This window comes from Camelus ferus, chromosome 16 (genome assembly GCF_009834535.1).
Source record: "Camelus ferus isolate YT-003-E chromosome 16, BCGSAC_Cfer_1.0, whole genome shotgun sequence".
NCBI lineage: Eukaryota > Metazoa > Chordata > Mammalia > Artiodactyla > Camelidae > Camelus > Camelus ferus.
Window position 1 is genome coordinate 30,342,391 of NC_045711.1, and position 17,692 is coordinate 30,360,082.

At 50.0% G+C, this 17,692-nt stretch overlaps 1 protein-coding gene across 6 annotated transcripts in view; it reads left to right on the forward strand.

Annotated features, from left to right (window-relative positions):
- Positions 1 to 16,438, forward strand: part of RGS9 (regulator of G protein signaling 9) — a 112,324-nt gene extending 95,886 nt beyond the window's left edge. For 5 of the 6 annotated variants that reach the window (XM_032457022.1, XM_032457020.1, XM_032457021.1 and 2 more), the window contains 4 exons: positions 3,013 to 3,098; positions 5,426 to 5,543; positions 14,212 to 14,687; positions 16,018 to 16,438. In XM_032457022.1, the coding sequence (XP_032312913.1) occupies positions 3,013 to 3,098; positions 5,426 to 5,543; positions 14,212 to 14,687; positions 16,018 to 16,165 (828 nt within the window). In that variant the 3' untranslated portion in view covers positions 16,166 to 16,438. The remainder of the gene's footprint in view (positions 1 to 3,012; positions 3,099 to 5,425; positions 5,544 to 14,211; positions 14,688 to 16,017) is intronic. The other variant, XM_006177425.3, reaches the window with a different exon arrangement.
- The last annotated feature ends 1,254 nt before the right edge of the window (positions 16,439 to 17,692 follow it).

The window sequence follows — 17,692 nt, forward strand, 5'->3', positions numbered from 1 at the left end:
TCTCTGGCCGGGGAGGACCACCTGCAAGGGCTGTGTGTCTTCGTGTGGTTTCTCACTCTGCCGTGGGGGTGCAGGCAGTAATGACATTGGTAATGGTAGGATTGCCATAATGGTTGTTCTTGATTAGGGACTTGGAGGTGCAGTCACTGTGCAAAGTGCAGAATTTTGTACCCAAGGACAACAAAGTGGACCCCAAGTCTCTAGAGTCTGAGAGTTTGCCCAAGGTCTCACCAGAAGTGGAGCTGGGGTTTCAACTCGGGTCTACGTGAGCCCAAAGGCCAAGCTTTTAGTCTCTGCTGTGGATTGGTGGTGCTTCTGGTGGCCTTGGCCCTAAGCACCTGTAACACATGGTAGGGGGTGTGAGGATTTAGTATCTGAAAGAGACAGACTAGGTGTGGTTATGGTAAAAGCCTTTGAGAATTCAGACTGCCTTCTGGATTATTAATAAAAAGCAAACTTGGTGGAATTTTCAGGGAGTTGTTAAAAAAAGGTAAAGGGAACATGGAAGAGAATCAGTCACTTTCTTAAGAAATTAGAATTTGGGGCTGAGAGGTGGCCTAGGAGAAGCTGTCTGGTTTGGTTGTGAGGGGGTGCCATGCCCAGCAAGACTTCCCTGGGTAGCTTCACCTTCTTGTGACGGTAGTTATTTCTTTGATGGTAAAACATCTCTAGGAACTTCATTATATCATGTAGGCTTGTGTAAGTGACGGACTTTTATTAGCTTCCCTCATTTATGTATTTCTGTTTAGTCTTTTATGTGGGTTATGTTATAAAATTTTTTAAACTTTACTTTTAAAATATGTAATAGTTTCTGATTTTTACCAAGCTAGAACAGCCTTTTTTTTTCTTTTTCATCATTTGTTTTTCATCAGTGGGGTTTCTCTGTGTTTATCCTACAAGAAGATTCACAGCAGGGCTTCTTTAATAATGAATTTTAAAATGCATTTTGATTCTTAAACATGGGGCTTTCATACAGCCTTGCAGGGAGACCCCCCAGGGAGGCCAGCTACTAGCCAGAACAGAACAGAGTCGCGGGTAACTTAAGAAAAGAACACTGTCTATGCTCATAGCGCTTTGTGTCACTACAGGTAAAATCAACATGACCCGTGTTTCCATAATCCCTACTCCTCTGCTGTCTCCTAGTTCTCCTTGCATTTTTTTCTTTTCTTACTCTTTTTTTAAATTGAACTATAGTTGATTTACAATATTTTGTTAATCCTAGGTGTACAGTAAAGTGAGTCAGTTTTATGTTCATATATCTGTGTGTGTGAATATATATATATATATATATATATATATATATATATATATATATATATTCTTTTTCAGATTCTTTTTCATTATAGAATATTTCAAGATACTGAATATAGTTCCCTGTTCTACATAGTAGGAATTTGTTGTTTATCTATTTGATGTATAGTGGCGTGTATCTGTTAATCCCATACTCCTAATTTATCCCTCTGCCCCACTTTTGCCCTTTGGTAACTGTAAGTTTGTTTTCTGTGTCTGTGAATCTGTCTCTGTTTTGTAAATCAGTTCATTTGTATTATTTTTTAGATTCCACATGTAAGCGATATCATATAGTATTTGTCTTTCTCCGTGTGACTTATTTCACTTGGTGTGATAATCTTTAGGTCCCTCCATGTTGCTGCAAAGGGCAATGCTTCATTCTTTTTTATGGCTGAGTAATATTCCACTGTGTGTGTATATCTATATATCTATATACTCCTCTTTATCCAGTCATCTGTCGATGGACATTTAGGTTGCTTCCATGTCCTAGCTATTGTAAATAGAGCTGCTATGAACATTAGGATGCATGTATCTTTTCGACTTAGAGTTTCCATCTTTTCCAGATAAATGCCCAGGAGTGGGATTACTGGATCATGTGGTAACTCTATTTTTAGTTTTTTTAAGGGACCTCCATACTACTCTTCACTGTGGCTGCACCAAATTGCATTTCTGCCAACAGTGTAGGAGGGTTCTCTTTTCTCCACACCCTCTCCAGTATTTGTTATTATAGATTATATGTAATTACTATATATGGATTATTATATCTCTATACAGATTGTATAGGCTTTTTGATGATGGCCCTTCTGACCAGTGTGAGGTGGCACCTCATTGTAGTTTTGATTTGCATTTCTCTGATAATTAGTGATGTTGAGCATCTTCTCAGTGCCCATTGGCCATCTATGTGTCTTCTTTGAAACGCTCTCTATTTAGATCTTCTGCCCGTAGTTCTCATAGCTTTTACTACTACAACTTAGTCTTTAGAAAGGTGCTGTTTCAATAAATTAAAAAAAAATCTTAATTGGTTGTTGAGAAATTTTCACATTTGTTTCTGTGTGCTTTGTCCCATATTTGTTGTCACTAGAGTTTCCAGTTGGCTTGGAGGTTGCAGGCATTTAGGAAGCAACTTCTCTGAATCTGACCAGGGTCCTGGGAAGTAGACACACAAGAGGAGTCTGAGACTGGGTTTTTTTTTTTTTTTTTTTTTTTTTTTTTGGTTTGGTTTGATTTTTGTATTTTTTTTGCCTTTACACTCAAATTCAGGGCAGAAGGGGTTGTTCGTGGGCTTGGAGTGGGAGGTGCTGGGTGGGAGAGAGGTTGGGGGCAGGTGCCCTCTGTTTCATGCGCACTTGACTGGAGAAGCCCCGAGTTTCTGTGTGGGTGGCTGCAGACCGCGGTTCTCCAGCAGCAAGTGTGGCACCGTCACCTGGAGGCTTGTTAAGACTCGGCGTATCCCACCGCCAGGGTTTCCGATTCAGCAGGACTGGGGTGCCTGAGAATGTGCACTGCCAGCAGGTGGCCAGGTGAAATGGATGCTGCTGGCCTGGGGACCACACTTGGGAACCGTTGCTTGAGAGCCACACCGGAATGCCTTTCACACAAGGATACAGAGTCTCTTAACTTTGCCATCTCACTGCCGAGGGAAGGCTGGAAAACCAGCAAATTTATTCGTTTGATTTGACACTTTCTCTCTCGTAATTACTGTTTTTCCCTTGTTCCCGCTAGGACTCTTACGCTCGCTATTTAAAATCCCCAATCTATAAGGAAATGCTGGCCAAAGCGATTGAGCCTCAGGAAACCACCAAGAAGAGGCAAGTGGAAGGGGCTGCAACTGCTCGCTGCCTGCTGTTCTGTTTACAGAGAAATGAGGGTCTCCTTCAGCCAAATGGCTATGATCAGGGTACTCGCTGGATGAAAATACTGGGCACTGGGAAGTATTTCTTAGGGTATGATTTGCCTCATTGGCTCCATAATGCCCTGAAATCAGGCTCGCAAGATGTACATAGTAATTACTGCCAGTAAGTTTTGTTCCCCTAATACTAGTTTGAAACAGGTTTGACTAGCAGATGGGATAGTTACCTTTATCACAAATGAAAGCATCTCACTGAGTTTTTTTGTTTTGTTTTGTTTTGTTTTTTGCAGCAAGAGGAGGTAATTAGGTTTATTTACTTATTTATTTTCAGTGGAGGTCCTGGGGATTGAACCCAGGACCCTGTGCATGCTAGGCGTGCTCTCTACCACTGAGCTATACCCTCCCCCTGCCATTGGTCTTTTAATTGCTGCAATTCATTTAGCTATGCCCTGGTATCCTTGTAATGGCCTAAGACCTTGGAGATTGCACCCCAAGAGAAACGGTGCACTACTACGGGAAGTGAACAGGGACACTTCAGGCATTCTTGCTGTGTCCAGGGGGGACCATCCTTTATCAAGTCCCTCAGTTACTGCGCTCATTCTCATCTTCCTCACCTGAAGAGCCCTTGGGCAAAGGACGAAGTGTTCAGAGGGGGCAGTTTGAACACTTTTTATTGAAGGAGGGGGAAGAAAACTCTACAGGGACTGAAGATCCAAAAGAGTAACCAACTGACAGCTTGAACAAAGACTTGGGACTTCGCTGAGGCTTTCCCAGCGCCAGTGCGTGTCCTGTCCGCTCCCCACCTCCGCCCCGTTAGTAGACGTTCCCCTGTTTGCTGGCTCAGCCCACGCTGGGCTCTTTTCCAGCGTCTCCAGTCAATTCAAAAGAGGGGTGGTTGGACCAGAGCCTTTATCAAAGGAGCTTAAAAAAAAAAACACCCAACTTGGTTCCATTCTTGAGGATAATGGCTGTGTTATAAAAGGAGAGAAAGGAGGCCTTTGTGGTGCTATTCTTCTAGGTTTACAGGGTAAGGAAGGAGTTCAGTGTCCCTGGGGACTTGAAAGCATCTTCTTTAAGCCGCAAGGAAGGCCCATAATAGCTCCAGAAGTCCTGCCAGAAAGTAGTGGGGAAAGGAGGGGAGTCTCGTATGTCTCTCTCCAGAGATCTTTTTTGGTTGGCACCGACCTGAGGAATCAGCTGGGGTCTTTTGCGGGGCACCCCGGGTGCTCTGAGAGCCGGGGTGGCACGAGACCGCAGGCGTAGAGCTTGGCTGTGGGGTGGGGTGACGCTGTCACCGCTGCTGGGAGGGAGAGTGCACGTGGGACTGCTTCTGGAACGTGGGACGCTCGGCCTGTGACTCTGCACGGGTGGCAGAGGGTGTGAGTTTGTCCCGTGACGCGCAGGCGTGAGACAATGTACAACGCTTATTTTTTCCAGAACAAGTTAAATCAAGCCTCAAGCAGGCAGGGCTGGTGGGAGACCCAGTCTCAGGCGTGGCTTACTGATAGGGGAGCCCTCTTCCTCGCTAGGGTAGACACATAAGTTCCAGGGGCTTATGTGGTCCTGAAATTTGGGGACGTCCTGGGGTTGAAGTCTACCCTTGGGGCTGAGATGCTTATTTTCCAAGCCTGCTCACCATCGCCTGCATCACCTGGAGCTTTGTCCTGGCCCCCAAGGCTGTGACAGAGAGAGTTTGGTGTCGGGAATCCATGTTTGGCTTTGGTAGAGGGTTCCGACTTGTCCAGTGCCTGCGCACAGTACCGCCAGCTCACCCACCCTCCCCAGGCCCCTTCCCCTTTTCTGTGCCTGCCCAGCCTAGCTCGTGGGCAGCCCAGCTCTTTCCTTCCTTCCCAGAACCTTGGCTTTTGCAAACAAATGCTCCAATTCTCCCTTGAGGCAAGAAGAACCCTTGGGCTTCCAGCATCCAAAGCCTCCTTGTCCCTTTCAGGAAGAGCCTCCAGGAAGTTAAGTTGACACACTGATTTCTAAACACTGTAGAAGGCAGTCTGTGCTCGGTCCCATCTGAGCAGTCTTCCTTGCGCCTAAGCCTGAAATTTGATGGCAGCGGGTACTCACTCTGGTCCCATCCTCCCAGAGGGGAGAAAAGAGCTCAGGTCTGAAGGTCCCCCTTGAGGCTCCCCGGGAGGATGAGGGAACAAGTCTAGAGTCTGATCCCCCAGCCCCGGCCTCACCTCCCACCGGGTGGGGTGTACCAGGTCACTTGTTGCTTGTTGAGCAAGCAAGCACGTGGCTTTCTGCTAATGCCAGTCCTGTCCTTCCTTTCAGCTCGAGCCTCCTGTTCATGCGGCGTCACCTGCGCTCCAGCCCCAGCCCTGTCATCCTCAGGCAGCTGGAAGAGGAGGCCAAGGCTCGAGAAGCAGCCAACACGGTGGACATCACCCAGGTCATGAGCAAGCTGGACCGCAGGAGCCAGCTCAGAAAAGAGCTGCCTCCCAAATAAATCCATACTTGGTCTCCCCCTGGGGGTGAGGGCGGGGGCGGGGCCAGCAGAGAGAGGCAGAGTCTGGAGGGCTCATTCCTCTTCTGTGGGGTGGTGGACTAGCCAGGCCTCCCTCTGATTCCTCTGACTTCCATTCCCAGGCTCCCTCCTCCCACCACAACCCCCCACAGGGCCGGGTTGCATGGTAGGGGAGGGCCCCGACTCAGTGGCTGTGAGATGGCCTGTTGCACCCTAGGGAGTTCCTGGGGTGAGAACCAGAGAGAATAGGCTGCTTTGTGTACAACCATTGGCTTTGGAAAATTAATGAGAAGGTCTCTCTTCACCTCCAGGGCATAGTTCTTTCAGGCATGTTTGTTTCCAGTAGCTTAATGGTGCTCCTCATCCCGTCTCCCCAGTTCAGACTCTGCTTCTAAAGCAGCCGGGGGTCCCTCCGAGGGGCTGGCTGCAGGGCCCCTCTGCAGACACACTTCCCGGGCTCCTGTCACACCTGCCTGGGAATTTCTGTTGAGCGTGTTTAGTCCCAATTATCAGGGGTTGGTGGCCTCTCTCCTTCCCTCTTGCCTCCCCACCCCCTTTTTACATGATGCTAGGAGAATTCATAGCTTGTAGGAACGAAGGACTCAGGTCACAGGCGTCCAGAGCATTCAAGGTGAAATGGCCTGCTGGGAGCATCTTTTTGGATAAAGGACAAAGGTGCTGATGTCTTCATTCGTGGCAGGAGGGATGGTGGAGGTCTGTGACATTTCCAAAATGAATCAGAGTCAAAGATAATACTCTTTGGGCTGTTGTCTAGATGTGGTGCTTCCTCCTCTGTAGTTTTAGATCAGGCCAGCCTGTGGTCAGGGCGGGTGGGGATGGGGTGGGGGTGGCCAGGACAGTTCCATATCCGACCTTGGAGGCCTAGAAGGTAATTCTAGAAGTTGGATTTGCCCCTGTATGTCTGTATAGTAATGCAAAGGAGATAAAACAAGTCAATGACCAAGGGACTGAACTTATGCATTGAGAAGACTCGTTCAACACTTTAACTGAGCACCTACTATGTACCAGGCATTGGTGAATAACATAGTCATGGCCCCTGCCTCATGGAGCTTAGGTCTAGGACTGACAAAAAATAATGAAGCCAACCGTATCAGGCAGCCATTGCTGTGTAACAAACAACCACAAAACTAGAGTGGTATACCAGAATAAGTGTTTCTGGCTTATGCACATAGGGTCATCTCTGTGGCTCTGTGTCTCTTGGTGGGGCTCCCTCCTACGCCTGGTAGGGGTTGACCCAGGCCAGGATGAGTGGAATGATTCTGTTCACGTGTCTCTTATCCTTCAACAACCCTAGGCTGATCCTGTGATGTTGGTAGAATTGCAAGGGAGTAAATGGGAACACATAAGGTTCTTGAGATGAAGGTTTGGAACTGGTGCCTCATCTTATTAACCAAAGCAAATCACAAATCCAGCCTAGAATCATGGATAGGGAAATTGATTCTACCTCTCCAGTGAGAGAAATTTCGAAGTCCTATGGCAAAAGACAAGGAGTCAGGGAAGGCTGAAGAACTGAGACCATCATTGCAATCAGAAGGTCAAACAAATATATGACAAAATCTGGAGAAGGTGCTTTAAAGGAAATGGATATGGTGCTGTGACAGGGAAGATGAGGGGTGTGTAGACTAAGGAGGGCTCTCTGAGGTGATGACAGATGAGCAGAGGATGAAAAAGAGCTGACCATACAAGGAGTTTGGGCTGGGCAGGAAGAGCTTTCCAGGCAGAGGGAGCTGCATGAGCCAAAGCCCAGAAGTGGGAAATGGCTCAGAGTGGACTGAAAGGCCAGATGAATGGAGCCTAGTGGACCAGGGGGGGAATGGTACAAGATGAGCTTAGAGAAGTGGGAAGGCCAGGCCAAGGAGGACTTTCTAGGCTGTTGTAAGGAGTTTGAGGCTCTTGGTTTCATGTTAGCAAAATGATTTTATTACTCTCCCCGTTTTCCCTAGTCATAGACTAGTTTACACTCTGAAAGAGTAACTAGAGAGTTCATCTCTTTTTTGAAGAATGTTGGACTTCTCCAACTCAGGGAGGGAACCCCAAGCAGAAATTTCAGGTAATGAACCCTTGTAAACTGAGTATCTCACTCACCATTTGGAGTCTAATGCCTGAGATCTAGATCTGTAGAAACAAGTATTACGTGGGTGGATGGGTGAATGGATGGATGGATGGATGGGTGGGTGGATGAGTGGAAAGAGCCCTGGATTTGGAGAATGCCTCCTAGGCTCTGGTCCTCATTCTACCATGAACCATATGGTCTTGACCAAGTCACTTCACCTCTCTGCTTTCTGATTTGTGAAATGAGGGGTTGGGACCAGATTCATGCTTCTCAAACCAGACTCAGTGAATTTCAGGAAGATACCCAGCCTGGAGCAAAAGTTATACTTGAAGATTTGGAATGGGAGGAAAGTTAGATAATTCTTAAAATTTCACATGAAAACAATCATGAATATATTATGAATTAGACCGCAAGATGTACATGAATTTTTTAAGATAAAATTTGAGACATCAAAGACATCTCTTGCTTGGCTGTGGCAGATTGAGGCTTTGCCCTCAGACTCCCAGGAGAAAATAGTTCCCTGGCTCTCCTGCTGTTTGGCCTACTTCCATGGGAAAGTTTGAGAAACATGAAACTAGAGGTATTTGCCATCCCTCCTAGTTACCCTACGTGAGCTGAGATTACACACTTAGCAAAATGGGGATGGGGATGGTGGGAGTGTCGAAGTAAGTCATAAATTCTTCAGGGCACAAACTACGTCTTGTTCAGTTTTGATTTAACCCATCCCATCCTCCAACAGACTCCCAGGCGCTCTGTGTCAGACACATAGTAGGTATACCAAACTTATTGATGGAAACCTTCTCAACATCAGACACACAGGATCCCACAATCTAAGGAGAGGCACAGGCATGCCAAGCAGTAGGTTATCATTCTTTATTAGATGGATGAATAATTAAGTGCTTCAACATTACTCATCTAAAGGCAGGGAGGTGATAAATGGCTTCCCTTCTAGATAGCAGGAGCTACAGTCTACAAATGTATTTTATTTTATTTATTTTTCATTATTGAAGTATAGTGGATTTGCAATATTACATTAGTTGCAGGTGCACAACATAGTGGTTCAATATTTTTATAGATTATACTCCATTTATAGTTATTGTAAAATATGGACTGCATTCCCTGTGCTGTATACTATGTCCTTGTATCTTATTTATTGTATACCTAGTAATGTGTACCTCTTAATCCCCTCCACAGATGTATTTTAAATCCCTGTTTTGTGTGAGAGCAGGTGGTGGTACTCAGTGGTTCTAGGACAGAGATGCAAAAATGGACAAGATGTTCTCTTTCCCTCAGCCCTCAAGGGGCTGACAAGGGTGCATAGATGCCAACAGCCACAACATGAGACAGAACATGATGGAGGCTGGATGGTGTAGAGCACATGCAACGTGCTAGGAGAGCACAGAGATGGGGCAGATTTGTTTGACCTGGGGGATCGAGGGAGAATCTGCCAGAAAATTCTCATGTTTTGTAGGAAAGGAGCCACAGGTCCCTGCCCAGTTTTGAGGTTTTGTGGAAGTGTCTGCTTCTAGACTTCAGCCGGTGGCCCCTGCTCTCCTGATAGCTTTGTTTCTAGGTATCAAACATAATAGTAGCCCCACAGGGCCCATTTGAATCTCAAATAACATAAAAAATAGTATTTATTTGGACAATGTTATTGTTACATTGAAATCATTATGATATTCTCTTGTTATGCCTTGTACTGAGTCACCGTCTTAATTCCTTACTGCTATGTGTTAAACAGCTTGAGTTTCTCTCCCCATGGTGGTGTATATCTTATGCTAGAGTATAAGGTATGCTATAAGTTACCAGGATTCCCTTGGTAGAATTTCATTTTCAAGCTTGGCTTTTAGAGAAAATACTGCTTTTGCTGTGAGGGCTGCATGGAAGTACAAGGACTCAGGACAAGAAAATGCAAGTAGAGTGCTTAGGAAAATGCCTGGCGTACAAGTGTTCAGTAATGCTAGCTGCTGTGATCATCATCACAACCATTATTATTACCATCACCATCACTGCCATCCTACTGTCATCCTCACCATCACCATCCTCATCAGTACCACCATCACCGTCATCATCACCACTATCATCACTATCACCACCATCATCCTCACCATCCTCATCAGTATCACCATCACCATCATCATCACCACTATCATCACCATCACCACCATCATCCTCACCACCACCATCCTCATTAGTACCACCATCACTGTCATTGTCACCACTATCATCACCATCACCACCACCATCCTCATTAGTACCACCATCACTGTCATTGTCACCACTATCATCATCATCACCACCATCATCCTCACCACCACCATCCTCATTAGTACCACCATCACCGTCATCATCACCACTATCATCACCATCACCACCATCACCGTCACCATCATCATCACCCTCACCATCCCTAGTAGCTTCCTGGTCTTAAAGTAAGCTTGTGTTTTCTTGCATCTGTCAGTGTTGCCCAGAAGAGTGATTCATTATTCTTTATTATTCAGGGCATTTCCTGAGGTGCATTTAAAGCATCATTGACCCAAACCATCTTACTTCTCTTCACGCTCAGAGTCGGACTCCCCAGGGACCATTAGGATATATTTGAGGGGAGGGAAGCGGGGTGTTGATGTCATGTCATCTGTCTGCAGCTCCCATGAGAGGGCTGAGCAGTAACAGTACAGTGACTGGTCAATCCATTGGTCCCAAGTTTCACGGCTGAAGTGAGGGTCCGTTCAAAATGGGAAGGTCTCATGCTGGGCTGTGACAGATGAAACGACTGGTAGGAGAGATGGTGTGTTCACCCATGTGGATTTTTTCTCCAAGGGGCCAACTTCGCTCTTTCGCTTTTGGGGGCAGTGGGGCAGTGGGGAGAGGAAGAGGGGGCTGGAAACGGGGATGGTTCACTGCATGCTGAGCCGGAATGCAGCCCTCGGCTCCTGCCTGCTCCCAGGAAGTGGGAGTTCAGGGGGCCACAAGGGCTCCTTCAAATTCTCAGCCAGCTTCTGAACAGGAAGTGAATTGCATCTCTGTGCCACCTGCTTTGCCTTTCATTAAAAAGCCTTGATTGTGTTCTCATGGCCACTACCCTGCTCCATTTCAAGCTCCTTCCCCAGCTCTCCTGGTTCCCTTGCATAATAAAGCAGCAGCACAAAGCCAAGCCGGGCTCTCCTTCACTGTGTCTGTGTGTGTCATTTCTTTGTGCCGTGTGCCTTGCACGCCACTGCTTCGCTGCCACACGCTGATAGTGGGCGTGGCCTCCAAGCGGGGGGCGGGGATTCCAAGCACAAGCCCCAGGCCCCTGTGGGAGAGGCCAGGGTCATGGTGGGAGGGGGTAGAAAAGGCCTCTTGCTTGGAGTGTCCAGGGCTATTTGCCCAGAAGAAAGGACCTTCTCGGGCCAAGTAAGTGAAGCAGGATGGTGGCCGCCTTCCCTACCTGTCCTGTCATTCATCCTGGAAAAAAGAAGGTGCTGGGGGAGGCGTGAGGTGGGGAGGAGGGCACTGAATTGGGTGGGGGATGCGGGTGGCTCATCCTGTCACAAAGCTGTATAATCTTGATCAAGTGGCATCATCTCCATGAGCTTCTGTTTTCTCATCTGTAAAGTGCGGATTAGAACAGGCGTTTATCACATGTTCTGAGTAAGTGGGCTTTAAGTTAATGAGCTGGGGCTGGGGGTGTCCTCAGTCAACTTGTTGAGGGAGGAGAACTTTGATGCCTCCTGTCTCTCTCCCCTAGTTTGCTGTTTCAGCCCACTCCCCAGGACCCCAAGTCCTGTCCAGATCCCCCAGGCAATGGGAGAATCAGTAGAAAAAGCAAGGGCTTTGGGGTGACTCGCACCTGGGATCAGATTCTTGTTTGGCCACTGTATTCGTTTTCGATTGCCACGTGACAAATCAGCACAAACATCTATTAAGTTCACGGTTGGCCAGGTGAGACCTGGCTGGGTTCTCTGCTCAGGACACACAGTCAAGGGGTCACCGGGCTGTCTGTGTTCTTACCTGGAGGCTCCTGGAAATAATCTGCTTCCAGCCTTCTGCAAGTTGTTGGAAGGATTCAGTTTCTTGCTATAGGACTGAGGGCCCCCCCCTCTTTTCTTTTTTCGGTTGGTTGGTAGCCGAGGGCTGCTCTCAGCTTCTCGAAGCTGCCCGAATTCTTTGCCACATGCTCCTACCCTCCATCTTCAAAGTCAACAATGGAGAACTTCCTCACTGAATTTTTATCATGCTTCAAACCTGATTTCTGTCTCTGGCCTCTAGACTCAGCTTTAAAGGGATCACGTGATGCAGTCAAGCTCACCCAGGTAACTTTTGAAAGTTACCTAACGCCATGTCACATAGCCTGGCCATGGGGGTGACTCTCCCTGACGTTTACAGTGCACACCCATCCTGAAGGAATGGGACAGGAATCTTGGTGGCCACGTTAGAGTTCTACATTCCACAGTCACTGCTTTCTTGGGAGAGCCTGGGGGATGGTAATGAACCTCTCTGGGTCTCAATATTCGGTTCTCTAAAATGGGGTGATTATAGATTCAAAGAACATAGCACGTAGTAGATCTTAATAAATTATAGGGCCATACTCTTTCACTAAACATCGACTCCCAAATCCTTAACCAGGGCCTAGCCTCCCCCACTATTGGTATTATTGTTCTTTGCAGACTTTGTCCTAAATGGGGGACACGTGTCCCTGGAGGTGTTAGAAGCACAGTGCTGAGCTCCTCAAACTTACTGGACAGAAGAACCAAGCAGTGTCCTCGGGTGTCTGTGAGAAGATGCTTTCCTGAGTCGCACCCCCTGCGAGTCTCCTTCACTGGGGCTGGGGTGCGGCTGGGATCTACATTTATAACAGGCACCCTGGGTGCTTCTCACCTGCAGGAGCCCTGAGCCATCCAGGTAGCGTTACACATGCAAACTATGGAGCCAGCGAACCTGGTTTCAAAGCCTGCCCAGCGTTCCCAGCATTCCTGGGGCTTGGCTCTTGGAAGCATTAGTTTTCTCACCTGTGAAATGGGCATAATAATAGTTAGCTGCCTCACTGAGTGGCTCTGGGAGGTAAATGCAATAATCCTCACAAAGGGCTCAGCCCAGAACCTCACGTGGGTTTGCTGAATTCCCGGTGCATGTTACCAATAATAGTGACGATACTATGAAACCCCGTGGCCTCAGGTGTGGGCCTCAGCTCGGGTGTGGCAGCCTGTCTGAGCAGTGGAGCAGAATCAGTGGCTCTGAGCTGCTGTTTCAGAACAGGATCTCACTTGAACTTCAGGGAGCTGGTGGGAGAGAATGGAGGCCACCCCCCTGTCCCCCACAACAAAGCCCTCTGTGGCCACCTGGCCTTGCTTTTCCTCCCAGGGCTGTTCTTGGATGTGCCCGCCCTTCCCTCTTTGGGTCGGGACTGGCCGCACTCCTCTGAAGCTAGCTGCCCCCAGCTCCGCGCGCAGAGCTGCCCTCCTTCGACCCCAGGGCGGTGCCCAGGCCCCGGCGGCAGGCAGCTCCCTCTGAGCGGGATGTCTGGGTGGCTATGGCATTTCAAAGAAGGTTTGTTTTGCCCTGAAGTCATTTCCGAGTCTCTTGGAGACAGTGTTGGTCCAACTGTCCCGGGGGGTCCCCCGCCCCACCAGGACCAACCAGTACATCCTCCAGATCTGTTCACACGGGGCTTTGATGTGGCATGTGGCCACGGCAGGCCTTTGGGAGGAGACGAGAAACCAAGTCCAAGAGAGGTGAGGGCGGAGAGCCTCCCTTTAAATTCCAGTTTTAACTTCCTCTGTCAGCCCAGACCTAGCTCTCTCGGGCTCCTTCAGCTGAAACACGCCTGGTCCCACACTCCTTCCGCAGTGCACCAGGACCCGGGCCACCATGGCCCAGAGACGTTGACGTATGTCCTCTTTCTCCACCAAGTAACCTCCTCACCCCCTGTTTCCTGCCTGCTTCTCCGTGGCTAGTCCAGGTTTCGCGGCTGTGCCTGCGGGAGGCACTGGAAAGTGCGGGGCCGGGCCATCCCCGAGGTGTGGTCAGTGTGGACGTGGTCAGGGATCAGGACGAGGCGGGTGGTCTCTGGCCTGGGAGTCAGCGCAAGCATGGCGAGGGCTCCTTCTGCTCTGTTAAAAGAGTTTTAAAGGCCTCCAGTCCTTAGGTGGCACCAAGGACAAGGACAGACGGGTGAGATGGGGTGGGGTGGGTACTCAGCATGGCTCCCTTGGGGCAGAGTTGGTGGGCGATTGGAAGTTCAGCCTGGCCACACCCCAGCAGCCCAGGCCTGGAAGAAGGCCAGTCGGTGCCCTGGAATGCAACTGCCCGGCTCTGGGGGCGTGACCAAGGCTTGGGACAGGCAGAGCCCTTAGCGGGACGCCTGTGTATGACTGTGCCATTGTCTTGGGTGGCATGGGGCATCCTTCTCACATCCCCGGGAAGCAGCCATACCTGGCCTGTGCTCCGGGCACTGGAAGGGGCTAAGTTAGCCGAGGGCAGCCAACGGATGGGGGACCAGCCACGCACTCACCCTGAACTCTCTTTCCTTCTCTGCAGCCGGGCCAGCACACGGCTCCCAGCCCCCACCTGGCCGTGTACACCGGGACCTGCGTGCCCCCTTCCCCTTCCAGCCCCTTCTCGCCTCAGTGCCGCTCCCCCAGGAGGCCCTTCCCCTCGCCCTGCCGCTTCATCCGCCGGCCCAGCACCATCTGCCCCTCACCCATCAGAGTGGCATTGGAGAGCTCCTCGGGCTTGGAGCAGAAGGGGGAAGCCAGCGGATCCGGTGCTGGCCACGGGCCCTCGGATGCTGAGACCAGCGAGACCTCCAGGGACCGGCCCCGGCCCCGGGCCCGGGCCCCTCCCCAGGCCCGCATGTCTCTGTCCTTCAGCAGGTTTCTGAGACGTGGCTGTTTGGCCTCGCCAGTCTTTGCCAGGCTGTCACCCAAGTGCCCTGCTGTGTCCCATGGGAAGGTGCAGCCCCTGGGGGATGTGGGCCAGCAGCTGCCACGGCTGAAATCCAGGAGGGTAACAAAGTAAGAAGAGAGGAGAGTGTGTGTGTGTGTGTGTGTGTGTGCGCACGTGCACGGATGTCTGTTGAAGATCGAGGCTCTGTGATGCAAATGTGGTGATCTAGAGCTGGGCCCTGGCTAAGGAGGATTCTGGGAGAGCAGACGCCTCTGATGGGCCATTGAAACCCCTTGGCCGCTGGAGAGTTTCCAAAAACTCAGTGCTGCCCTCCCCTGTCTTCCTGAGGAAAAGAAGGGTGTCTTTCTTTTCCATCTTTTTTCCCTCTTCTATGCATTTCCACCCACCCTGCCCCCGCCAAGAACGTTAGTCTAATGACTCCATCGCATTTTTAAAGGTCAGCCGTGGAACCACAGGAGGTGGATGCAGCGGGGGCGGTTCTGGGGCTCCAGCACACTCTCCCCTGCCTTAGGCGCCCTCGCCTCCCCCACCCGCTCCTGCACACACCTGCACAGTTGCTCAGAAGGGCCGGCAGCGATCCTGACAGTGCCCAGGCTCTGTCCAGGGGTGGCGTCTCTAAGCTCCGCTGTGGGTGACGCTGCCAGCCTGACCTCTGAGACCCCCAGTGTCCCGAGGCAGCTCTCTGGGTGCAGAACAGAGGCTCTGAGGGGCACTTGATAACTCCTGGACCAGTGGCAGAAAGAAAAGTTGTAGTCAATGCAAAACAACGAGTCAGCCCCCACCTTTATTTTGTTTGAGGGGAAACCGTTGCGGGGGCACCCCTGCACCAACTAGCGTGCGACTGTGTTTGACCCTGCCTGGTCCTGGAGAAAGAGGGCGCCTTGCTGAGGTCTTGGGTTGCCATGGATACCCAAGTCCACGGCCTCTGCTGTGCAGATGGGGACAGCGGGGAGGGAGCGGAGGTTACTGCTCCTCTCCTGTCTGTGGCAGCTGGGGAAGGGGGTAGGGTGTCGGGATCCAGGGTGAACTGGCCTTGCTGAGCGAATGTTCTAGCTCTGTGGCCACAGCTGTGCTGCACATACAGGCTTGGGGCTTTTTAAAAGCTCTTCCCTCAGCAGCCACCACTTCATCAGAAGGCAGTTTAAAGGGCAGAGGATTAAGTCTCAGTATGTTTTCTCGGGACATCCTGAATTCATCAAAACCGTGAAAACTCAAGTCCCTTGAAAATGAAAATAAACCATTTTCTGAATTACCCATAACTCAGCAGGAAAATAAGAGTCTCCATCCCCAATGAAAAGGATTGGCCAAGCCCATGGCTGCACCCACGGCTTTTGGCAAATCGCACCTGTGTTCACTTTTCTTTAGGGATGTCAGGGTGGGCTGGGGATGAGGTGACCCTCCTGTCCCCACACACTTGCTTTCCTCTTCTGCCTGAAGCTTTTTCCAGATCAAAATGGATGTGCCAACGGGGAGCGGGACCTGCCTGATGGACTCGGAGGATGCCGGGACAGGAGAACGGGGTGACCAGGCCATAAAGGAGGTCATCTGCCCCTGGGAGAGCCTGGCCGAGGGGAAAGCGGGCTGAGCCCTGGACCTTGGACTGGGAATTTGTTCCCACAGACTTGGCTGGATGGGGCCACGGGGCATGCTTACTTGGGAACCAATGTGCATTAAGATCACTTTTGAGGGTTGGAGAGACAGGATGGGGTGGATTATGGAAAAGAGGGCTCTGGCTGGGCTCCCAATGGCCAAGTCCTTCTCTTTCCCCCGACCTCTCCTCCCTTGGTCAGAAGAAAGTCATGTGAACCAGAGGACTTTACTTACTGCCTTAACTCCAATGAAAGGTTAACTTGTAAAAGTGTTTTTGGATTGGAATGTGAGTGTGGTTTTATTAGCTATTTATGAGATCAACTCATGTCTTCTTGGTTTTTTCTGGACAAAGGAACTGAATCTCTTCCAAGAACTCCCTCCCCGTCTAAATTGGTTTGTGCATGATGCGTTCATCAACAGAGATCCCCAGGGGGAAGCCCCAGGGTGTGGCATCCCACAAGAAGAGAGGACTGGGGAAAGGCATCTTTCTAGAATGCCAGGTGTGTTTTTCAGATCCACCAAGAAGCAGAGGCCAGGATGGGATTAGGGGGAACACCTGTGAAGAATCAAGGGTGGGAACTGGAGAAGGAGGTCAGTGAGGGCTTTCAGACCATGGCACGGGGCTGACCTCTGGGGAAGGAGTGGGCACGTCTGAGACCAAGAAGGTTTTGTCCAGGCTGCCGGGGTGTCCTTGAGCCTGTATCTTGGGAGAACGGATCTGCATAGTACTCCCACCGTGCAAGGTCACTGGCTGGGAGCACCTGTGGGCATCCTGGCCCTGGCATGGATGTGCTGGGGGCCTCAGTCCATTGCCCCCTGAGCACGCATTTTCACATCTGCCGTACCAGTGCAGTAGGTGCTTCTGGAGGTTTGGGCCTTGGTGTGCCCCTCCCACCTCCTCTTCTGTTACTCACTCAACAAGCGTTTATTGAGCCCCTCCTATGTGCCAGGCACTGTGCTGGGTCCTGGAGATGCTGCTGTGACGTCTTGCTTCTTGAGATGCGTCTAGACTGGTGGTTCTCAGTCAGGGCACAGCTTTGTCCCCAGGAGACATTAGCAGTGTCTGGAGACATTTTTGGTTGCCAAGACTGGGGCAGGGAGTGTTGCTACTGGCATCTAGTGGGTAGAGGCCAGAAACGCTGCTGAACATCCTACCATGCACAGGACAGCCCCTCCCCCTCCACATCAAAAGACTGTCTGGTCTAAAATCTCAGTGCCACTGCGGAGAAACCCTGGAAGAGCGGTTACAGGTCACACCCTGTGTGGCTGGGCATGTGCCCTTGTCACTGGTTTCTGTCCAAAGCCCTGAAGCATTGCCCCAAAGGGTCCCACTGGGACCATATTTGGATTGGATGGTGGGTTGAGATTAAGGGTTACGTGGTGAATAAAACATTTCTCACGAGTTGCATGGAAAGTCCTCTTAGGAAAAAAAAATTTAAGTGGTTTGCAAAACCACTTATTATGCTTCTCACCTTTAATCCTTAGCTTCGTCAGAATTCAATGAGCAGATAAGAGGCCCTCA